Genomic DNA, 24,941 nt, shown 5'->3' with positions numbered 1-24,941 from the left:
TTGTTTTCACTTTTCACTTCTATGTTTTGTTCTTTTCAGTGTATTGTTGTACCGGACTTGAAATAGTATTGGTCTAAAACTAGGTATACAGTACAGTTTCAGATAGATTTTTAGTGCAAAGAAAACCATCCCAATCCTACCTGCCTTTAATTTGTGAATATATTTTATGATGTTTCTACAAATGTCTATAGCCTAGCCCTAGACAAGTGTATGTTAGTTGCCTGCTACAGTCTTTTCCCAAATGCTTTCTATATTTCTGGAAGAGCACTACATGAAACGGAGATGAAAAGAGGTATCATGCAGATACATCGTAATGTAAGATTTTCATAAGGCATCTTTACATTGATCTCTTCGCAGAGAACAACAAGGAGTCCTGTTCCCAAACGGTGATGGTCAAGGCCGAGCCTATGGAAGTGGACCCGCCCTCTGACCCAGCACCTCTCCCATCTCACCTATTGGGATTCAGCACTTTAGGAGCATGTGAGAAGAGGGAACCAATGGCAAATCTCCCAGAGGCGTTGCCCCGCCCCCAGAAGGATCTTTTCTCCCAGGACATATCTGTCAAGATGGCCTCTGAGCTCCTCTTCAAACTGTCAGGTACCTTCTACCAACAGCATGGCAGGAAACCAAAAGAATCGCACAAGCCTTTCTTCCTGTGTCTCCCACACAAGATCCCCTGTGTTGGCATTCTCCTCAAATTGCTGTGGGAGTGTGTGTTTGTATGTGGGGTGTGTGTGTGTGTGTGTGTGTGTGTGCACGCGTGCATGCACGTTTTGGTAATGATGGTGAGGTTGTTGCCATGGGCTCAGTATAGCAGGAAGAGGATTAGCAGACCTGATCTTGCCCCCGAGCACTCTTCTGTCCCCCACTGTTACAGCTTCCTTTAAATGGCATCCAGCACCTCTGAAACACACACACACACACAAAGAAGCCCACACACTTCTCACTCATGGAAGTGTGTGTGTGTGTGTGTGTGTGTGTGTGTTGTAGTGTGTATGTGATCGTATGTGTGTGCCTTCTTGCTCTGAATCGCGGCAGCTCAAGCACACTTGGCTGCACACACCTCCTCCTCAGCTCTCCCATGCTGCATCGCCATGGAAACACAGAGAGCCCTTCCGTCCTCAGCACGATGACAGTGGAGGGGCTTCACTGAGTGCCGTGTAGAGTGATGAGAGGTCATCACAGTGCGCTTGGGGGATGGGGATGGGCCACCTCGCCTACAGCGCCACACTGCTCAGCATTGCTCAACATCTCCAGGAAACCTCAGTGTTACCTGCTCTCAGCTGCTTGTGTTTCTTCAGTCCATGACTTGCTGTTTTTGAGACCACACCAAGGGCCAATTCATCAATACCTTCAGTTGTTGCTCATGCTATGGTTATGCTAGTTAGCAGACGCCTTTGTGTGAAGCTTGTGTGATGATTGCTGTGTGTTTGTGTTTACTCATAGACCTCCTTCTCATTCCTGCTTCTTACCTGTCTGCTCTGTTTTCCAGAAAAAGTCAGCAAAGCTAACAGCAACAAGGACAACACCACACTGGGCATGAACAGGTGAGCCGATTGCTCAGCCACCACTGGAGTTGTGTGTTTCTTCTCTCCTCTACTACTTAATGCACATTAGCTTAGACCGAAAGCTTGCAACACTCAGTAAAGTTTCAAAAAATGTTGCACAAAGACTTGTGCGGATTCTTCCTTAAAATATTAAGTTTACTCTGCACCTCACCCGGATGAGCGGTGATTTTTTTACTTTTTTGCTTATACATTTGTAACATTGTGTGTGTGTGTGTGTGTGTGTGTGTGTGTGTGTGTGTGTGTGTGTGTGTGTGTGTGTGTGTGTGTGTGTGTGTGTGTGTGTGTGTGTGTGTGTGTGTGTGTGTGTGTGTGTGTGTGTGTGTGTGTGTGTGTGTGTGTGTGTGTGTGTGTGTGTGTGTGTGTGTGTGTGTGTTTATTTATTCTGACCTTGCAGTCCCTTCCTGGATGACCGCTTCAGACAATCACCTTTCAATACTCGCTCCAAGAGCTCATCACCTGCAGAAGCCAGTTCTTCAGCACAGGCCCTACAAGGTGAGTACTATCAACACACACACACAAAAACAGGTATTCCATGAAATACATGTCCACATATAGACACAAATAAAGACACAGATTTTTTTTGTATGCTAGTAAGGAATCAAAGGATTCTAGCTCCACCCCGTTGATTCTCCTTAATGTTTGATCTGTGTCCATCTGGATCACATGTGCCCTTAAATATCTTCCCCCAAGAGGACTTGATATCGGCTTCATGGTATTTAACTGGCATTGTAGTGTCTGTGTTGCTGTATATGAATTTGGGAAGTGAATTTGCTATGGCCTTTACAAGACATGACGGTGGTTACTATTTGCCATTTGTGTGTAAGCTGTTACACACTTAGTACTTGTTTGTGTGGATGCCTTGGTCTGCACAGCAATGTGCATTTAGGAGTATGTCTAGAAGTATCTATCCGTCCTCTGTGTATGCTGTGCCTGCTCATTTGTGTGTGTGTGTATGTGTGTGTGTGTGTGAGTGTGTGTGTGCGCGCCTGTGCACTTGCGCCTGCTCCCTCCATCTTCTTCTCTTGCCCTGGGTCAGCCTGTGTAGCACACGGTCAGTGCTTCTTCGGCTGCCTCTAATAACACCAATTAAGCCATTAACCACTTCAAGGCCTCGGCCGCCTCCTCTCCAGAGCCTCAATTACCCAGCCCACCCAGACTCCCCTGCTGGGGTCGTGACCTCTGGCTTGTGTGACCCTGCGTGACCCCCTCTGGTGCTAAGCTAACTCTGTTATCTGCTGAACGCCATGGCCCATACAAACCCCACAGACCAGCAGAGCCAGGAATAGAGAAAAAACGATTAAGAGAAGAGAGGAAGGGGATGAGAGAGAGGGAACAGAAGAGAAAATGGATGGAGAGGGAGAAAGAAAGAAAGAAAGAAATGACGAGAACTTCTGTCGAGAGAAAGAGATTAGGGCAGGGTTGAAGTGTCTATGAGAGACAGAGGCAGGTAGCAGAGGAAGAGAAGTAAAGGGGGAATAAAGCAAAGGGTCCAAAGATGTGATGTGATAAAGACTAGCTCTCCTGCAGACCACTACTGTGGCTCTGAGCTGTGAGGTCGCCCTCTCTTTGGCATAATGTCCTCCCTCTGATCACACACACACACACACACGCACACACACACACACACACACACACACACACACACACACACACACACACACACACACACACGCACACAGAAGCTAAATGCCACAGCATAGGAATGGTCATTTGCTGAAGTGTGTGAGTCACAGGCAGATGTTTTGCCTGATGACTGAATGACTCACTGTGTGTGTGTGTGTGTGTGTGTGTGTGTGTGTGTGTGTGTGTGTGTGTGTGTGTGTGTGGTTGAAAGGGTGGGCGTTGTGAGTGGCCAGGCAGTATTTGGATTGCACCCTCTGACGGCAGCCTAGATTTGAGTGTGGAGGGCGAACTCCCACTACCACTCATTTCATTAGAGCTTCCTCTGTGGTGATCCAGTCCATGTAATGCCACCCGCTATCTCATGAGCCTGCAGAGCATGCCAGTGGCCAACACACCTGGCTCAGATGCCGCTGGTCACTCTTACCGGGGTTCATGCACACGGCTCCACCAGAAATAAGGGCCCGGTCATGCCTGTGCCAAATGAGATGTCCTGAGGAGAAGGACCTCTGGCCATGTTCTAGGGTGCTATGTGCTGATGCATCCTCCCTTCAAGTACACCATCTGCAAAACACAGACCAACTGCACTGATGCTATTTTAACAGGGGAACAAGAAGTTCCTGTTAAACAGATGAATGTTGGCAAAGTTGTTGAGTGCTAAACATATTCATTTAGTCACAGTCAGGCATGGAACCAAATCCTTAACTTGGTGCAACCATTAGTGCACCAGGAACACCTGCAGGTTTTAGAAGTGTTTTTATTGTAACGCGGTTTTGTTTGTATGTATTTTGCTTAGAATGCTATCCACGATATTTGTTAGCCAACCATGGGCATCGCCATGACTCTTTATTCAGAAATGCATTTTTTATTTCTGGCTGAAGCTGCGTTGTATTGATTTTAACGTGGTAGACAGTGCCTGACACATCCAAAGCTATGTAAAAGTAAACTTTTTTCTCATATATTACACAAAATGTCCATATTGAGTGATTGTCAACATTTTTAAATAAATATTTGTTGAAGAATATTCTAGTTAGCCTGCTGAGACCGACGGCATTAAGTTTTTATGATGTAAACATAACAGGCAGGAGATGAAAACCGGATGCAAGTAGGGTTTCATGAATAAGGTGAATACAAACAAAGATGTCTCTTCATGTCATAATTTGATGTTATCATTTTTAATTTGGAAGTCCACAACTTGATTAACGTCAGAGCCTTACAGCTGTAAAACCAGCGGCATAGTAGCCACCTTTCCATATAACAGTGCAAAAAAAACTGGCATATTGGGACCCTTCATCTGACCAAGAGCTCTGGAGCCCATGTGTTGGTGAACAGGAAGAGGCGGTTAAGCGCTGGTCAGGTCCCATCCCCACTCCTCAGCCCCGCGGCGCAGTGAGAGGCAGGCCTGTACTGTGGTTCCCCGGCAGCGCTAGCTCCCCTCCCCACTCCTCAGGCCTGTACTGTGGTTCCCCGGCAGCGCTAGCTCCCCTCCCCACTCCTCAGGCCTGTACTGTAGCTCCCCGGCAGCGCTAGCTCCCCTCCCCACTCCTCAGGCCTGTACTGTAGCTCCCCGGCAGCGCTAGCTCCCCTCCCCACTCCTCAGGCCTGTACTGTAGTTCCCCCGGCAGCGCTAGCTCCCCTCCCCACTCCTCAGGCCTGTACTGTGGTTCCCCGGCAGCGCTAGCTCCCCTCCCCCACGCGTGTCCAAGGCTGCAGCAGACACGGAGCGGCCCAGTTGTCTGGGGTCCTGTCCAGAGTTTGGGTCTTGTCCCAGACAAGTGAGTGCACTCCAGTGTTGTCCTTCATGTTCTCCTCTCCAAGGCCAATACATCTGTTCTTTAATGGCCCCTATTAAATCTTCTCCAAAATGCCAAAAATGTCCCTCTCTCCCACCCACTCCTCTCTCTTCTTTTGCTGTGCTCCTCTCTCTATCTCTGTCTCTCTCTCTTCCTCCCCTCCTCCCCATGCTCTCTGTCTCTCTCTCTCTTCCTCCCCTCCTCCCCATGCTCTCTGTTTCTCTGGCTCTGGTTCCTCCTCTCCCCCTCTTGCTCTCTTTTCCTCACCGTGGCCCCATCAATCGTGCACTACTGTATCGCTTATGACAGCATTTGCTAAAAATGTGCCTATTTATGAGCTGGCCGTGACTCCAAAGGGAAGGTGAACAACTTTCAGCCACACAACTGGAGAAGAGAAGACAACAGATGTCTACTGTAGTAGACCTAGCGCTTGCTAGGATGTCCTGAATGCTGCTTGGAGCCCTGCTGACCAGGTGCTTGACACAGGTCAAACTGTACAGTGTGTGGACTGGCTGAGGTTTGGGTTAGCCACCTCGCAGACAGCTCCTTGCTTGCTTATAGATGGAGAGAAGAATGGCACATACTGTATAAGGATGGCGGGAAGCCACATTGGCCTGATGAAATCTTAAGTGTTCTTGCTCTGTGGTGTCAGAGCTGGGTTGGTTTTGCAGGGCCGTGTAGTGAGAGCTGACATTAGAAGGCGAGCATGGCGTGCGTTCCCTGAGTCCCTGTTGGATATGGCGTGTATGCTTCATATTTATGTGTTCATTTATTTGTCTCCCTCACCTCCCTCTATCCTTGGTGCACGCTGCTGTGGGGAGGAGTGGTCCTGCATCTTAATTGGCCAGGCTTCCACCTTCATCAGAAGGTTAATTCTGGCACTCTCCTTGTAGTAAAGCACTCTCTCACTCATCCCTCTCTCTCTCTCTCTCTCTCTCTCTCTCTCTCTCTCTCCTTCTTTCTCTCTGTCTCTCTCTCTCTCTCCTTCTTTTTCTCTGTCTCTGTTTCTCTGTAGTGCTTTCTCAGAGTTGGGAACAACACTAAGATCGGTCCCCTACTGTAGGCCCTTCCTCTCGCCAGTCTCAGTGCTGCAGTCGCTTGAGAATTTAAACAGGTGTAGGAGATGCCACATGGACCAACAGAACAGGAATGACCTGTCCTCATAGCTTTAGAACACACCTACATGTGTGGATGCCTGGGTCTGCAGTGTGTCTGTTTGGGTATGCATATGTGTGTATATATGGATGGATGGATGGATGTAATTGACACTTGATGTGTATGCCTCTGCCACAGACTCTGAGAAGGCAGGTGGAGAGCCGGGGAACGGTCTGGCTCAGTGGAGGCTGAACGAGCAGCTCTACCCGTGCCCAGTGTGTGGGAAAGTGTTTGGCCGACAGCAAACTCTATCCAGACACCTGTCCTTACACACAGGTGAGCAGGCACACCACAAGCCCACTGCCTACGCCTGCATAGGCAATAGTCACCACAAGCCTCTCTCTCTCTCTCTCTCTCTCTCTCTCTCTCTCTCTCTCTCTCTCTCTCTCTCTCTCTCTCTCTCTCTCGCTCTCTCTCTCTGACACACAAACACACACACACACACACACACACACACACACACAGTCAGTCAGTAAATCCCAGGCGGGTGCTGTTTGTGGTGGTGAGTAAATAAGGTTGAGTAGACAGGATTACCCTCCCTTTAAAGAGATTAGACCTCTGATTAGTCTCTATGGGAAAAGAGTCACAGTAATTACAGCCACCCCACAGCACTGACCACGCTGATCCCAGAACAGCAGCATCATGGCCTTCCATGTGTTGTTGCTGAGTGGACCAGACTGGATTATTTAGCCTCAGGTTACTCTACCGAAATTCCTTTGTCTTGTTTTGTCTCATTAGGTATCCGCCACAACCTTTTATATGGAATTTTTAGGCTTCTCTTTCTTTTTCTCTGTGTGTATGTGTTTGTCTTTCTAACTTGTCTCTGGTGTTGTGTGTGTGTGTGGCGTTGCAGATGAGCGGAAGTACAAGTGTCATTTGTGTCCCTACGCCGCTAAGTGTCGTGCCAACCTCAACCAGCACCTGACCATTCACTCGGTCAAGCTGGTCAGCACCGACGCTGAACACATTGTTAATGCCGTGACTGGGGAGAGCAATGAACGCAAGAACTGCTCTTTCTATTACAGGTACAGTAATTGTTGGCACGTACCCACACATACACACACACACACACACACACGCACACACACACACGCACGCACACACACACACACACACACACTCATGGCACATGGCCACAGCCACATTCCACTCCTCCCTCTCCGACTCACTGAAAGGCTCTGTTCATCTCCTCCTCTTGTGTGTATTTATGTTTCTGTTGTCTGTTTGTGTGTCCCTGCCGTAGCTGCCACGTGTGTGGTTTCCAGACGGAGCTGAATGCCCAGTTTGTGAGCCACATGTCCCTGCACGTAGACAAGGAGCAGTGGATGTTCTCCCTGTGCTGCACCTCCTGTGACTATGTCTCTGTGGACGAGAGCGACATCAAGTCACATGTAGCTGCAGAACACTTGGGTAAGAGAGCCCCATGAACTCAAGTTATGTACACAACACAAATTGTTATCATTTTTAACATGCCAGGACTGCCTCTGTCTCGAGATAGCCACAACTATTTGAAGGTAATGATTATTTAACTGATTTATTTTCTAGACTCTTTAGAGTTGATGTAGGTCGTTCTGAAACTCAACCAATTTACTTCCTTTGCATGGAAGTATTGAAATATGACATGGTCAAATTTACTGTTTATTGTTGCCGATTGCAAAGCTATTGGAAAAATAGATTACAAAATATTTTTGACAGATTTGATTTTTTCATTCACTCTCATATCCTTTGACAAAGCTGTAGGGCCCTGAAGGTTTCTCATACCTGTATTTAGGGACACAGTTGATTAAATTGATTACTCCTTTTCAAATTCTTCTGAATTAGGGTATGTTGGTATGGCCTTTATTGGATCCTTGATGGCATTGAGATGCTCCAGATCAGACATGTTGGTGTATTATCATTCCATGAGGGATGTGTAAGAGCTGCTGTGCTGTAGGCATGTTGGGGGTCTTCAGCAGGACAGGTGCCCTCTGCCCAGCAGTGATTAGTCATTTCATCAGTTCACAACATCATCTGGACCACTTCAGTTGAGCCCTATTCCTATTACTGATAGTGTTATTTGCCAGGGACTGAGAGTGAGAGAGAGAGCCTGGAGTGTGTATTTATGTTTGTTTTTGAGAGAGAAGAGGGAAGGGGGGAGGGGGGAGAAAGTGAGGGATTGATATAACATTGACCAATACAGAAGAACAATGCATGTGTATGTGGTTGAGCTGGCATCAGCCATTTTGCGAGCTTCAACAGCCCTTGGGAGCATTGTCCTGAGATGCTCCATCTTGCTTGTGTTCACCCCCCCTCTCCCACACACATCCACACACATGCAGACACTGGGGGACGGATCAATACCGACACTCACTCTTGATTGGTCTGGCCGCTTAACTACAGGCGCCATGGCAATGCAGCAAATGCTGTAACCTTCAGAATGATCTGCTACAGAGGAAGACAACCAGTGCTGTAGGAATTCTTCTCAGGACATATTTCTATTAGTGTACAATGGCCCCTTTCCCCAGTACATCAGAATGCAAGCCCATGTGATAGAATGACTAAATGAAGATGGAGACGATGATATTTTTGCTGATTTTGTGTGCCAGTATGTCACATTGATGATGGTGCTGTTTAAGGGAACTTCAGAGGTGTGTCTCCCTTGGTCGACAGGTCTGTCTCGAAGTCCCCTAAGTGAGACGAAGAGCACCTCCTCCTCTCTGTCCGCCCTCAGCGACTCCCTCAACAGTTCCGAGGGCGGCGATGCCACCCCCGGCAGCGAGGAGCTCAAGAGTCTCCTGGCCCCGCCCTCCACCGGCAGCCAATCAAGTTCTGGCTCAGGGTCAGAAGAGAAGTCCGAGAAAGGTGAGGCCATCGGGGACACCCTGTGGAAGCTCCATTCAGGCCATTAAGCATTCAAGTACAGAAGTAGGAGACAGTAGGAGACCTCGTTCACTGACAATACATGAATTCCAAAATTTGATAAATTTTCAAAAATATGGACTCAGTGTTTTAGTCTTTCATTGGTCATCTTTTCATGCAGTGATTATAAAGGCTTTTCATGAGCGACTCTAGAAGGTCAAAGATAATGGCCCACTCTTAGAAGCCTGCTACAGCAGAGCCTTGAGACCGGCCCAGTCCGGGTATTACAGTATGGTGAGAGCGCTGCTGCTGCTGCTGCTGCTGCTGCTGTTGCTGTTTTATCAGCGGAGCTTGATGCCAGCAGCCGTTTGCTGCCAGTTGTAACCCCACAGCAGAGCGCGGCGCTGTGCAGCTCTGGGGCACTGTAACGCTGTAATGGCCTGTTTGACTCTGGCCCGACCTGCCCGAGGATCCCACGCCGTCCAGTCGCTCCTGAGTGCCAGGAGAGCCGCGGCTGTCAGACGCGGCTGCACCGAGAGGCAAACCATCAGCTCCTTAAGTGGCTTTGGCTTTTGGCACTTCGGGCCCCTCTATCCTGTTAGCAGCTTGTACCAGTTTAAGGAGGGCCAGCTGGTTGTTAATGTGGACACAGTTAGGACGTAGAAGCCTGAGGCCCACTGCTGGCTTAACTGTGCTGCCCTCACTAGTCATAAATGCAAATGAGTCTGAAACATGGCAAAACAGTTACGTGTCCACTTCAATCAAGCTAATCGCTGTAATCGTGCGCTGTAAGGCCTTGTGTTAGTGGCAAAACATCTGCAATCCCTTCCAAATGACTTGCTGTGTCTTTTTGAATATGGTGACTTCATGCTCAGGGTCTTTTGACGACAGTTTATTGTGCTCCTTAGATGTGTGGCGCAAACACAAGGGCAGCAGAGCTGTAGTGTGCTAATCAACAGCGTGTGTGTAACCGGGTCGGCATTTAGATGAGCCTCTCATGGACACAGACCAGTGCCAGGTGCTCGGAGTGGGTCGCCTTGTGTGATCCTAACCCTGCTCTGGGTACTGGTCGGGACCACGTGGGTCTCATGCAAACACTGTGGCCACTGAATGGATAGTGCATAGGGGTGTTTCTGAAGCACTAAAGCTGTCTCTGAGTATCTTTTCAAAGCTGCATCCCCCTGTATTGGAGAAGACGACTAAATTCACAAGGGTCAAAAGAGAACAGTGTTGCATTCCAATGTAACTGCTGATTGCACTGTGTTAAACGCATCAGGTGAACTAACACTAATACGTATTGTCCCTTTCTCCTTCTCTCCCGCTGCCAGGCTTTGAATGTGTGTTCTGTAACTTTGTGTGTAAGACACGGGCTATGTATGAGCGGCACCTCCAGATCCACCTCATCACACGCATGTTTGAGTGTGACGTCTGCCACAAGTTCATGAAGACGCCTCAGCAGCTGCTGGAGCACAAGAAGTGCCACTCTGTGCCCACAGGAGGACTCAAGTAAGGAAAGCAAGTACCAGCTGCAGCTTCCCTCTCTCTCTCTCCTCTCTTGTTCCACACACACACACACACACACACATTTATGTACTTACTCACTCGCTCACACACTAACATCTTTACATACTCACACACACTCATGTACACACACACACACACACACACACACACACACACATTTACATCCATCCAATATAAAAATGTGAACATTGCCATCCATTACATAAATACGGTTATGCTCCCATAGACTTCACATTATGGGTCTCATTTAGGACAATGGAGCACACGCTTCAGCAATATGGCTATTGTAATTGTAGTTCCACTGAACTACTCTTTAAATCATCTTTTGTGTTTCTATTGAAGAATATATGTTTAGCATTCATTTTTTTAATTAACTTTTTTTGTTTTTAAAAAGAATCCACCCAATAATGAATTGGCTCTGACTTTATATGCCTAGTTATTGCAGTGGGCCAGTAGCTGAATGAAAATAAGGATGTCTACCGCAGCTGTAATGTCCATTTCTGTATCTGTAATTTGATTTGGACTGGTGGGTGTGGATTTATGTTCATTGTTTGAACATAACTTTGTTGTGATTCATAAGTAGTGTAGGTAGATATGGACTCAATCTGGGTTTCCATTATGTTCATGAATGAGGCCTTAACAGCTAAAGATCCCCACACACACACTCTCTCTCTCTCTCTCTCACACACACACACACACACACACACACACACACACACACACACACACACACACACACACATACACACACACACACAAACTGACTAAAAGAACCTAATTACAGCTGAAAGTCCAGAACACATAGCAAAACAGGCTAAATGTATATGTTGGTACTGGACTAGGTCAGCCCCAGTAACTGGGGGAATGTGAGTGCTCTTGTGCGGCTGTGGCAGTGCTGGTGTGCTGCTGAGAGGCTGGTGGGCGTCTGATGGGCTGTGTGATATGTGTGTGTGTGGAACAGACGCCCGGACCAGCAGCAACACCCCATCTGCTGACAGAGAGCCCTGCCAGCAACACTGAGCTCCAGTTCACACTGTTCATTCCCAGCCAGTCCGTCATACACACACAGACACACACACACTGGTTTTCATGCAAAAATATTATCGCAGAAAAATCCTTCACTCTCAAATACCAACTGAACAAAAATTCTCGGTCCCCTCCACACACAGGCGGACACACACATCAGAATACACATGGGATGCGTGTCACAATGAGGGATGCCCATAGTAATACATCTTTTGTTTGTTCCATTGTCAGGGTGTCTATTTTGGCTTCCAAAATCTGTCATTGGCATGTCTGTTGTGTCAAGTCCTCTCTCTCTCTCTCACACACACACACGCACACACACACACCCAGTGGATCATGTTAAGTCATGTGTCTCTGATGTCATTGCATCATCTATCATTTGCAGCCCAGTGTCATGCCCTCCACCTGTACAGATAGCGTTAGTGGTGCTAGTGCTAGACTGAGGGGTAGTGCAGCACCCACTGAGAGGCCAAGAGCATCACATCTGAATAGGAGATCCAGCGCAGAGTGTCACTCTTACTGTCGGTTGGTCAAATAACGAGCAACACCTTATTAACTAAACTCCAGCTTCTGTGTGGCGATGTGTATTTACTTAATGCAGCGGCTGGCCAGAGACTCTTTTTAAATGTGTGTAAGCGGTGCTGGTTGTTTGGTACGTGGGTTGTGGAGAACCTTGAGAGGACACTGGTCGCATGGCTGGTTGCACAAATGAGGCAGAATTCACCTGAATGCATGCTGAATAAGAACACGCACACAGCTTCAGCAACTTAGCACACACTCACACACACACATGCACGCACACACTCATGCTCGCACACACTCACGCATTCACACACACACACACACACACACACACACACACACACGCATCCGTGCGCGCACAGGAGAGTATTGCTGTGCTGTGAGTGCGTGCGTGAGCGTGCGGGTGAGCGTGAGCAGTGGAGGTGCGGTGCTGTAGGGGCGGGGCCAGAGGAGAGAGGAGAGAGGACAGGGGCTCTGTTGAGTGCTGGTTTCTCAGGTCATTCTGTTCTGCAGGGTGTGTGAGGCGATTTGGGGGCCAGAGCAGATGAAAGGGGCAATTTAAATGTAAGTGCCACTCATTTCTTCATTTGCCTTCATTTGCCTAAAACAACAACCCCCTTCCTCACCTGTCCAATGTCTCATGAATACACACACACACACTTGCGCACAACACACACACACCATCACACATCATATGTTGACCAGCAACACACATGCAGGCACCCATACAGCCACAGAAACACTGTCCACATTTCATCTCCACTACTGTGTGTCGTATTGCTAAATTGTGTGACTCAATCATTTGTCATGTCTCTGATCACCAAATTGAACTGGTCCAGTCCCCCTGCCTGTCCGCTGCCCCTGCTGCTGTCTCCTATCTCTTCTTCTCTGTGTGTGTGTCTCCTCCTTTTCTCTTCTCTTCTCTTCTCTTCTCTTCTCTTCTCTTCTCTTCTCTTCTCTTCCCTTCTCCCGCTACCACTCTGCCTCCTCCCCACATCTTTAGCCTTTATCCCTCCCTCCCTCCTTCTCTCCTTCTCTCCCTCTCTCCTTCTCTCTCAGTATACACGTGCAGTCTCAGTTGGTGGCGTGCCGTAGTCTTGCCTTAAACAAATGTCCCGTGCGTGTCTGTGTGTGTGTGTGCATCTCTCACTCAGGTGCCCATTCTGTGTGTACTCCACCAGCAGGCCCGCGGCCCTGGAGTGCCACCTGAAGACCCACTGCAAGCCGGAGTACCGCTGCCGCATCTGCCAATCGGTGTGGGCGGACCAGGCCGAGCTGGAGGGGCACGCGCGTGCCCACCGGCTGGGCAACCACTACCGCTGCGAGCAGTGCGGCTACCTCTCCAAGACGGCCAACAAGCTGATCGAGCACGTGCGCGTGCACACAGGCGAGCGGCCCTTCCGCTGCGACCGCTGCAGCTACAGCTGCAAGCGCAAGGACAACCTGAACCTGCACAAGCGCCTGAAGCACGCCCCGCGCCAGAGCTACAGCTGCAGCCTGTGCCCCTTCACCACCACGCACCCCTTCGTCTTCAGCCGACACCTCAAGAAGCACCAGGGGGGAGGAGGAGGGGGAGGGGGAGGGGAAGGGAGCGCCGAGGAAGGCGAGGCCCAGCAGGGCAGCTCGTGCCTGGGCCTGGGCGGCGGGCGGGAGGCCCTGCTGCTGCTGGAGGAGGCGGCGGGCCTGGGCGGCAGCAGCAGCGGGAGCGGCGGCAGCAACAGCAGCAGCCCCCTCATGAGCCTGTCGGCCTCGCAGGCCCTGCAGTCGGTGGCGCTGTCCATCAGGTGCAAGCAGCGGCAGGGCGCCGCGCCCCTCCAGCACTACCTCTCCGCCAACGGCCTGGCGGCGCCCACCCCCACCCCTCCGCTCCCCGCCCTGCCGTCTCCGTGGGCCTCCAGCTACTACGAGCAGTACAGGAACTGTGAGCTGGCTCACCTCATCCCGCTCACCACTCTCTTCACCATGCGCCGCTTCGCGCCCCATGGCTTGGCCTCCTCCTCCTCCTCCTCCTCCTCCCCCTCTCCCTTCTCCTCTTCTCCGTGCCTCTCTAGACAGGGGCGCGTCACATCCCTCCCTTCCCCCAAAACTCCCACCTCTCTCAAACACTCCTTCCTGGCTTACCTGGGACTGACAGAGCGCGCTAAAACTGTCTGACCTGTTGTCCTCCTTCCACCGTTGTCCTTTCATATTGTCCCGCATCCCTCAACTCCCCCGCTCCTCCTCATGCCTGAACTGTTAGCTTAAATAAGACAGTCATCTGGACCACTCAAAAGTGGCTTCTTTCCAATCAAGGGCAACAAATGTCCAAATGCTAGCCAGAAGGCTAGCCACGGTAGAGACAATGAACCATTTATCAAAAAGAGAAGGAGAAAGGCTACATGTACTGAATGCATTTATATCAAAGCTGCTTTGTCCTCTTGCTTATATCAATCCAATTATTACTCTGTTTTGGTTTGTTTGTTTTTCTTTCTTCTCAGAAGTTTTTCAGAGACCAGGAAAAAAAACAAATAGTATGGCGTAATCCTTTTCTTTTTGACTAGGATAAAAAAGTAAGAAGAGTTAAAAGAAAAAAAAGAGAACCTGCAAGCGCTATTTTTTTGTGCATTTATGTCTTTTTGCCAAGCATCAGATAGCATGCCTATGTGTTAGAATGGGGTTTGATTTGACATCATGTATGGGCTTTTTGTATGATATAATCTCCCAGGGTGTTTACAGCCCTTGTTCCCCAAACAGTCCATGAAAGAGACTGCTTTCTATATTTAACAAAAAAACTGTCTTTTCTCCAAAGCCACGCCTCAAATCACGCACTTGATTATTTATCAGATTGTACATAGTTTGGCATTTGTTTGTTAGGTGGGTTATTTTTGGTCACTTGGCTTGGGTTGTTTTTGTAGATTTGGTGAAACCAAACACATTAACACTAATCTCACCTGTCTTATGGGCTGCCCCTTCTGCCCTCACCGGCACGGCGGAAGAGCGGCTTCTCTCCCCTGCTGGTGCCATGCTGTGCCATGCTGGTGCCAGGCCCGTAGAGGTCTCTGCCACATGTGAAGCCTCCAGGGTGGTTGGCAGCACGCTATAGCTAGTGATGATGCCACCATCGCTGAACCCCACCAGTGGCTGGTATCAGTCATGCAGTGGTATGACTAAGGCAGCGCAGAGAGCATCGATGTGACCTTAAAGATGAGATGTGGGTCAGGAAAGCCCCTTGCAAATAGGTCATGTATTTAACAGAGAGCAAAGCTATGTCTACATTTCATCAGATATGGACTTTTTTTTTCTTTCGTGGAGGTGACTGGCAAGTCAGGGGAGACCCTGCAGATTCAGTCACCAAAGGCCGATTTAATGGTGCTTTTTGGAGGTTTTTTGTAATTTTGTGTAAAAAGAACTGTTCCAAAATGACTTGAATGAATGTATTTTATTTTCCTTTGGGTTCAATGTTAAAGTGATACAGAGGTAACTGGACTGAGTGGAACGTGAATTTGAGGATTGGTGAGTATATTATTGGTGGCCTTCTGTGTCTGTTTCTGTTCATCTTTTGCATATTCAGTTTTTGTTTTATTTTTGAATTTGTACTGAGCCTTTTAAAAATGTAGAATATGAAAATAATTATTACCTGTACTAACAAAAATTGAGGAATCATTGAAAAATGGCTCCAAGTGCAATGTGGATGCTGCCATTTAATTAGTTAATGATGATGTATGTAGAAGCTTGGCCCTGCGGAAAGTGGGCAGACATGGTACTGTTTTTGACACCCCCCTCTTATATTTGAGTTGTGAATGCACTTCATCACATTTCAGAGACAGAAAGCACTTAGGCCCTCAAAAGTCTGACGTTTTGATGCCACCCATACATAAACTCTAGCATGGTAACAATGTGTGGTCCTGATGATGAAACTAGCTGATCAATATGCCCTCCATCTGCTTTCTGTTGTCATTTTACTTTTGGGAAATGGAAGCTAAATTGAAACGTGATTCAATTGTTCCTCTTGAGGGGCAAACCCCACAGGAAGAAGCTTCTCCTGTCCTTGACTCCTGTCTTTAAACTCCGAACACAACAGAGCCCAAATTAAACAGCAGAGGTTAAACCCCCTCCCACCACATCCCTGGTCCAGAAAAGTTGCCAGGCTAAATTGAGATACGCCTTTTTTGCACAGGCCTTAAAATGTTGCACGTTTGAATAAAGAGGAATCTATTTATCAGAGCAAATAGAGAACATTTGACAACAAAAAAAGACAAATAATGTCCCCATTGGAGCTCTCACTACTGGACACTCCACATTAAAGCAAAGCATTTAACTTGGGTCATCTTTTAAAGTCATCCTCCATATCCCCACCCACCTATTTATCCTCACAAGGTTTGGAAAATGTCCTCGCAATTAGCTATAAATTACCTCATTAATTAATTAATGGTCAGGAATTCGGTGTCTAGAAATGGAGGGTCGTCATTCTATGCTATTAGTCACTGCTAGTTTTATATTTCCGAAATGCTGTAAGGTAAAGGAATAATCACTGGCAAGGTGCCAATTTCAGTTGCAATCTGCCTCTTGTTGGGTGAGAATAGGAGCGTTATAGGATGACCCTTGTGTTATCAAAGGGAGTATCATTTCCCCCATGTATATATTCTTTCTGTTGATTAGAACATTGGTGGCGATATTCTTGGTGATTGAGTTGAGTTACTGAATCAGTGAACAAGTGAGGATATGATGGACATAAATAGTCACCCAGTGACGACTTGACCCTTTTGTCATTTTTTAAACCTTTAAAACTTGTGTCTATGTTCAGCATGCAGTTCTGGTGCTATGTTGTAACAAAATAAGGAGTTCCACTGCTTGATACAAAAGGCTCCTTCTCTACTCGTATGTTCTACCCGAGTGCCACTTGGTGGAAAGAAGTGGCCTGAGACCCCAGAGGACACAAGTCAAACTTGGCTCTCTGGGGTCCATTCTGTGGACACATGCATATAAATCCTATGTGTCCTTTTTTGGAAAAGCCTACTTTTGGTTCTTATTCTTTTAGTCAGTCTGCCTTCAACAACTACCATGTCATGGTCAAGCCAACAGAAAAATCATGTCATGTTTCTTTTGCCCTCTCACTCTGTTCCAGCACGTGCAGAACATGAGAATGGCTATGGCCGAGGCTATTCTTAAGCTAATCTAATTTTAAGCACTTCTTTTAAATATTTTGCCTGATCATAAGCAGCATCATTCGGCTTCTATTTTTTATATGTTTGTTTTCATACCTCCATTACAAGACTTACAAACTGCATGATATTGCTCTCTTTGTCTCTTTTTTTCTAGTTCTTTGCACTTATTATGTTGTATCCTCTCAATACTAACTTAAACATGGTTTGCAGTTGACTGCGTACACAATACTACGGTTTCCACAGTCCGTTGGCTTAGCATTTTTCGCTGTATTTTATGACAAGGCTCAACTTTTTTTCTATTTTGTTCTACTTTTGGCACTTGGTGATACAAATAATTGGTATATGCTGTAAAAAAGCTTTTTTATGACTTCATTCTTAAGGCTGTACAGGGTTGTTTGTGACTGTAACTGGTAATTAGACCATTTGTACTTTTTATTTGGTTTTGTATTTGTTTTGGTTCTATGTTTTGGCATCCTTTTATGTTCCAATTGCCAGTTCTAAATGTAACAGAATTTGAAAGTAAAGCTCACATCAGATATTACAATGAATGTCTCATGTCTGCTCTCTTCCCAACATGTATGGATGAAATTTCATGAATGAAAATAAGAACATTATTTTAGCCATCAGTTAACCTAGAAGCATTTCCAAACGGTGTACTTCAGTTCTTTATTAAGCCAAAAAGTCATAAGTCATAAGTTAGTAAAACAATTTACTTAGACCGTTTGGATCTTTTTGCACTTCAGGTTCTTCTGCTCTACAAAATACATACATACAGTAGTGCTACATTCTTGTCCTAAAATTCAATACCCTTGTTAAAGACCGTCACAAGCCACCATAACTGCATTGGTGTGTGTGTGTGTGTGTGGGCAGGTGTGGATGTGTATGTGAGTTCAGGCTCTCAGAACAAGGCAGAGGTGGGTCCCACCTCCTAATGAGAACAGATGAAGCAGAGACAAAGCGTTTGCCAGCATTACGCCATCCATTCATCTCCATTAGGCCTGTGGAGCTGCAGTGCACCTTCAACCCGAGCCTCACTGGAGCTGCCACACTCCTACAGACAGGGAAATACACTGCACAAAACAGTCTGCTAGACGCAGTGTACACAAACATACAGAAGAAACTCACTAAAAAAATGTATGTACATTTGTATTCAAAACCACTCATCAGCAGATAGGATGTTATGTGACGTCTGGGACAATCATTCACAATTCCACAGTATGAGACATCCTTTGTTTACTGATACAATTCTGAGAAAAGAGCCTCTACTGTTACTGTGGGACTGTCCACTAAATGTCATAGTTTGCACACACATGTGGTACTGTACACATGTCATGGTGTGCACACACATGTGGTACTGTACACATGTCATGGTTTGCACACACATCTGTCCACTGTCATAGTTTGCCTTTAATGAGACCCTCTCTTGCAGGTTCTGAAACATCTTAATCACTTCACAGCAGAACCATGGGGACCACAGAGCTTAACGTATTTCAGCCAGAGCAGTTGTGCTGATTAGCGAGTATGTATCTTGGGAAGGACACGCTAACTATCTAAAAAAGATATTGAAGATGTTTTAGCCATGTCGAACTGGATTTGAAGGCACTATCTCACCCATTCATACCAACTGACACTAATAAGACAAAATCATTTCAAATCTGTGCAGTCAGATTTCTGCATTGACTTCAGTGTAAACTATTCAGCTCATGATCTGTGTGAAAATGCATTTATAGATAACTGATAGAACATAAACAGTGGTTTGTGCATTTTGCCTATTTTAAATGAATAAAGTCTAACCAAAGCTAAAATTCTAAACACAGAAATGATTGGGTCTGTTCAATAATCCTACATGCCACGTAACTGCTTTAGTTGCATTGCTCATTCACTGACTTTCCCCTTTAAAATAGGGCCCAATGCATTAACGAATCAATGTTCACCGGTTCACAAGTTTTTGATATAAGGTGCCACATAGTGGACTAACGTTTTGCCACGTCTTCATCAGAGTCTAGGGCCCAATGTATTCTTTTGGAATGCATGTTTTTGTGGATATTAATCACCATTTAGTAAATATCAATGCAGGTAAGAATTGAAGCGTGAAGTAAAGTCAGTAGCATTGCAGTACTTTGTAAACGTATTGAGTCAATTGGGAAGTACCAATCCTCACATTTATTCAATAAAATTAATTATTTTGGTTTGAATGTATATCAATCACCTACTTAATGACAAATGAAACACATTTTAATAGAATATTCTATTCATTGAAAAACAAACTACAAAAAATGAGAAATTATTATGTCATCTTATCACACTACTCATAACAAATACAGCACATTCTCATAAAAAGTCATTACATAGACAATACACTACCAGCCATATTTCAATTGAACATACACATAGAGGAGACCTTAACTAAGTTACGCTGTGACATGCTGGAGATGTTTGTTTGTTTTATTTGTTTCACTAAAATGTGGTGTGGGCACATGCCCACCCAAGGTCAATGAGCCTGATGCCAACAGGTCAGTTATTTTGAGCGGTGAGGGGGAAGTGTTGACATAGCTAAATACCTCCTGTGGAAAGGTCATCCTGTAAATCAGACGCACAATGGCTCTCTGGGATGAGCAGCGCATCACCACTGGAGCTCCATGTGCTCACAAGATGGAGATATGACACCTCAAGCGTCATAGCAGTGACGACACTCACACTCACACACACACGCGCCAGGAACAGTCCAACTCCCCAACTCATGCGATTAATTAATGTGATTATTTTTATTAGTATGATTATCATTATTGTTACTATTATTATTATTAGTAGTAGTAGTAGTAGTAGTAATAGCAGCAGCAGTAGTAGTAGTAGTAGTAGCAGCAGCAGTAGTAGTAGTAGTAGTAGTAGTAGTAAGTCTCAGGGATAACTGTTGGCAGGGAACATGGTTTTGAACTGAAGCAAAAACTGTGAGCAGACACTGAATGGAGCTGGTAAGCGCAAGACTAGGGACAAATAAATGCACACATGTACATACATTTACATCATATATGAATGAAGTGGTTGAACCAAGATATAACACTAAGATGTATCATGTTGACGGACAACAATAATTATACAATTCACAACAATAATACACTCATTTGCACTGAGGTCAGCACTCTGGCTTTTCTGAGCGCTGCCTTTGTGTGTGCGCTTGTCTGTGGTTGGACAGCGAGGTGAGTTTTTCTCGGCATCGCCGTGGCTGCAGCTGTCTGCTCAGCACAGACCTCTGACACGAGCGCATGAAAGTTGGCAGCAGACGATCGATCGGCCGTTGGCTTTTTTGTTTGTAGGGTTGAGGCCGGCCCTGGCTTCATTACACACCAAGTCCAGCCACAGGGGAGTCTCTCTCTTCCTCTCCTTCCCTTCCTCTCTCTCTCTCTCTCATTCATGTCTCCTGTGTTTTCCTGCTTTTCACTGTCTCAGTACCTATTTCTTTCTCTCTTTCTCTCGTTCCCTCTCTTTCCCTCATGCTGCAGTGGGCATTTCCAGACCAGAGGAGCTTCCTACTGTTTGCCAAAAGTGTAATCCCGCCATGACCCTGAATGACCCCACCTCAAGAGGAAAGCTGCTTAGAGGAGGGGTTTGAAGGGAGGGCTGCATGTCTGCAGGAAACCCCCAGCTGCCTGGCTGCTTCTGCCTGCTCCCCGCTACCCCCACTCCTCCCCCTCTGTGTCCCTCTCTTTCTCTCTCTCTCTCTCTCTCTCTCTCTCTCCATAGCTCTCTGGTTCTTGGTCTCCTGTGCTGGCTTGCAGCATCAATATTTCCCAGGCTCTCGTGCTTCACCTCCGTGCGGCCAGGCCAGCCCTGAGTGTGTGAGGAGGCACGGCGTGCTAAGTGAAGACAGATCCCCTGCTCTTGTCTTGGAAGAGAGAAACAAATGGAGCAGGGCATGGAAAAAGACGGCACACAGTGAAAATTAGAGCTGGGTCGGAATACTCTAGGAGGAATTTCAACAAAAAAGGGGGAAAGAAATACCAAGCTCTGGAATCGATTATCTCCTCACAAATATCACATAGAACTTTTGGTGGATTTTGTTTCTTACTGAAATTCCTATCAGGCATTGGGTTGAGCCTCTGAGGAGGGGAGCTGCTGGCTCGGTCCTCTTATGAGGGCAGTGCTTTTTTGTGCATTTGCCAGTGAGCAAGTAGCAATCAATGAGCATTCCCGAATGGGTATTTCTACAGCTGTGTATGTGTGTTAGAAGAGGCGAGAAAAGCAAACAACATGGCACATTGTGGCCAAAAACCACAGAAAGATTGAAGATATTATGTGACACAAACAGCAGTGAGTAATCGTTAAACAAAGGGGGGCAGTTGGGCAGATAATCTGCACCATATCTAACTCACAGACGGGGCATAAACAAGACAAGTAGGAACATGCATTTCCTGTCAGCCCTGACCCAGCTAACCTCAACCTCGTCAAACCCCCCTGTGGCGCGATCCTCTACTGTAGATGAGGCTCGGATTATACCACCATGGCACAGCAGGGGGTTTGACAATTTGGAGGTGCAACAGAGGAGAGGGGCATGGGGCAGACGAAGACCGAGAGGAGGTGTGTTTTGATGTTAACACACTGCTTAACATTAGAAACATATTGTAGCACATACAGCCCTGGAGAGCACAAATGATACTAAATGTGGATGTGGATACATATGTGTGTGGGTATACCTACAGTCACAATTTAAAGCCCAACCGTGCCGAAGATTGAAAAAAAAAAAATCAATTGAGACACTGACAGTGAACCTCAGCATACTCGAGGGTTACCATGGCACCAAAGCCCACAAAGCAATTGTGGGGTCACTAGGTCTCCATGGATACGTAATCATCAGCTGAAGCATAATAACATCAATACCCCATTGCACTGCAAAGCCACTGACAGGCAAACAAACCATTTCTTCTCCTCTCAATCTTCTGTGTAGATTTTTGGTGGTGTGTATTTCGGAGTGTGATTGGCTACAGGAGGGAATTTAAATGAGAGAGCAGAGGTTATTTTTATCAGGCATCTCAGGCTCTCTTGATTATCTCCCACAGCAGCATATGCTTCTTGTCCACCTTTGATCGACTACCCTGACACTGCCCCCTGTATCACAAGGGCTGTGGGGGTCAGATGACATAAAGGGGATGTCTGGGGGTCTCCCAGAACCTCCAGGTGGCAGCATTGCACCTCTTTAAGTGATTCTGCGAGGCTGACCGCGAAGAGGAGATGCTTATCTGGGTCAGGACTCAATGTTCTCAGTCACAGAGTCTTTGTATTGCAGATTCTCAGATATGAAAGAAAGAATGATATGGTGCGGGTGTTTCATAACAACTCATACATACTCATACATTCACCAACGTTTTTTTATTTTTTTTCATTTATGTTGGACAGATGGGTTTGTATATGGTTGTTTCACTTACTGTCTCTCCAGAGAATATGAAATGGCCTTGAAAGAAAGAATGAAAAAGAAACTAGAAATATAGACTGTTTTCAAAAAGCCTTGTGATTGCAGTTATTGGAAGTCCTTCCAAAATCACTTAAAGCCCTCTTATGGTCTCTCGTCTCCAATTAAGATTCTGGGAATTCAGCCATTAATGCTGATTTTAAGGGAGTACAGGTCAAACAAATGAGAACCTATCTATCCAGGAGTTCATTTTATCCCCTACCGCTCTTTGAAGTAAAGTGGAGAGATCTGCCATCTACGTGAAAACATTTTAACCTTAAATTATACGTTTTAAAGTATAAACTTTAATGTCTTTGAATGGCTTTTTCTTTTACATCTTACCACCTCATATTTGTATGATTTGTTTTTTGAATGCACTCTATGGCTATGTAGCATTTTTGCTAAATATGAATCAAATCAATATGACAATACCTTTCATTCTAAAATATTTTTTGAAGAGCATGCATGTAAAGGGCCACAATAATTTGTTCATAATGGTACTGATGTCATAGGGCAACACATTTGCCAGTGATTCAGTAGATTCAGTGAAGCCTGTTTGCATAGAGAAATCAATTGTCATTCTAGGTGGGCTATGTTAATTCGGATGGCTCCCTGCAATGTGTATGTTTACAAGGATCAGGCACCACTATTCACTACTAGACCCAACAGAGCAAGAACATTAATATCATGTTAAATGTGATAAACAAAAGACAGAAAAGGCAGTGAGCTTCCTCTCCGTTGTCTTATGAACAAATTGTGGAGGTTTGTGAGATGGAACTCCACCTGACCAGTCAGTAGATCCACTGTCCACTTCAAATGAACCAATGAGCAGGTTGGTAGAGGGATGGGCCACACACAGGGGACACTTTTTCTCAGATGACTCCCCATGCACAACTGCAGGACACTTTTGGCCAACACAAGATAGACAAGAAAATCTAGGACAACTAAAACAGGCATTCTGAAATGTACAAACAATGCTGAAAGAAAGGTCTCCTGTGATTTTCTATTCACATAAAGGCACTATTCTCACCTTGAAAAAAGTCATTGTATTCATTGTACAGAGCCGGGAAATATTCTCACAGGAGCCATATCAAAGCCAAGTGCTTTATCTAAATATTCTCAAAACTGTGAGAACTCGCTAACATACATGCACACAGCAAACACAGAGAACACGTTTGAAAAAGCTTGAATGGGGAAATGGGAAACACCTGTCTCCATACCAGCTTGCCAGAATCAGTGTGTCCGGTTGTTGGCACCTGTGCCAGACCAGTGGTGCCGTGTGGTCAGCAAAAGTTTACCCATCTGCCCGCACCGGTAGGAGTGCCCTCTCTCCACTTGTCCAGCAACACACCAATGGGCACTCCGGCTGAGCCCTGGCACCTCTCCCAGACATGTCAGCCTGGCGCGACAACACTGCCCTCTCCACAGCACTTCCACTCGCCAGCCCGCTTCTGCAGTCATGACCTGCATGCACACACACACACCTGTCAAACAGATCAGACAGGCCATGTGGTTTCCGCCCAGGTAGGTCTACTAGTGCAATCCAGCAGGGTTGGCCTGTTGGTGTGTTCAAGTTTACATTCCTATCTCAGATAGGAAATGATATTGGCATGTGCCTATCGACATCTCTTCTCAAATGGGCATAATATTTAAAGTATCAACTTATACCGAATACTAAACTAATACTTAAACTAAAGTATTAAAACTGGCCACACAATATCAGAAAAGTTTGAAATATGCAAGTACTGTGGTGTCTTCTGATGTTTGGTGAGTCTAGAGAGCTCTTATGTCCAAAGGGGAAATTTCCTTTCCAACAATATTGATATTCATAAATACTTCATTTAAAGAACCCTTGGGTTTCAAAATAAAATGTGAGCTTTTGAAGGCTGTCATAGTAACGTTTCAAACTTAAGTAAGTGAATACAAATCAGGAATGTGTATCAGGCATTATCCAACCAAATCTACACTAGTACAATAAACTAGTTATCCTTCAGATTCAATCAAGGATTGATTTTGATCAATTTACCACAATGCATAAATACTTAATTGTTGGTGATGGCTGGTGCCCGCAAATCACAAAAGCTACAAAAGCAAAACAAACAAAAAACATGTCACTTGGTCCTGCATATTGCGACCATAACATCTACAATAGATCTTCATGTTGAGAGTCTGTCATATACAGTAGACTGAACAGTACAGTACCTGTACCTTAGCACTCTCGAATTTTTGGTTTCAAGCTAATATTTTTTGAATGTCAGCAGGATGTTGCTACAGACCTCATTGGAAAGAATGCTGGCCTGCAGCCGTA

At 46.1% G+C, this 24,941-nt stretch overlaps 1 protein-coding gene across 8 annotated transcripts in view; it reads left to right on the top strand.

Annotated features, from left to right (window-relative positions):
• The window catches only part of znf827 (zinc finger protein 827), a 46,403-nt gene extending 28,669 nt beyond the window's left edge, over positions 1–17,734 (top strand). For 2 of the 8 annotated variants that reach the window (XR_009935084.1, XR_009935083.1), the window contains exons 6-15: positions 358–597; positions 1,493–1,547; positions 1,963–2,060; positions 6,275–6,412; positions 6,990–7,161; positions 7,380–7,546; positions 8,786–8,977; positions 10,303–10,489; positions 12,560–12,610; positions 13,231–13,276. Coding sequence is in view for 5 of the 8 variants with exons in the window: in XM_062516361.1 (XP_062372345.1) it covers positions 358–597; positions 1,493–1,547; positions 1,963–2,060; positions 6,275–6,412; positions 6,990–7,161; positions 7,380–7,546; positions 8,786–8,977; positions 10,303–10,480; positions 13,228–14,200 (2,213 nt within the window). In the remaining 3 variants the exon portion in view is untranslated. Of the gene's footprint in view, positions 1–357; positions 598–1,492; positions 1,548–1,962; positions 2,061–6,274; positions 6,413–6,989; positions 7,162–7,379; positions 7,547–8,785; positions 8,978–10,302; positions 10,490–12,559; positions 12,611–13,200 lie in introns of all 8 variants that reach the window. The other 6 variants (XM_062516361.1, XM_062516351.1, XR_009935080.1 and 3 more) reach the window with 5 other exon arrangements.
• Positions 17,735–24,941: the final 7,207 nt, after the last annotated feature.

The sequence above is a fragment of the Sardina pilchardus genome, chromosome 2, assembly GCF_963854185.1.
Source record: "Sardina pilchardus chromosome 2, fSarPil1.1, whole genome shotgun sequence".
Taxonomy (NCBI): Eukaryota; Metazoa; Chordata; class Actinopteri; order Clupeiformes; family Clupeidae; genus Sardina; species Sardina pilchardus.
Note: the sequence above shows the minus strand (reverse complement) of the source record. Positions and strands in the feature narration are given on the sequence as shown.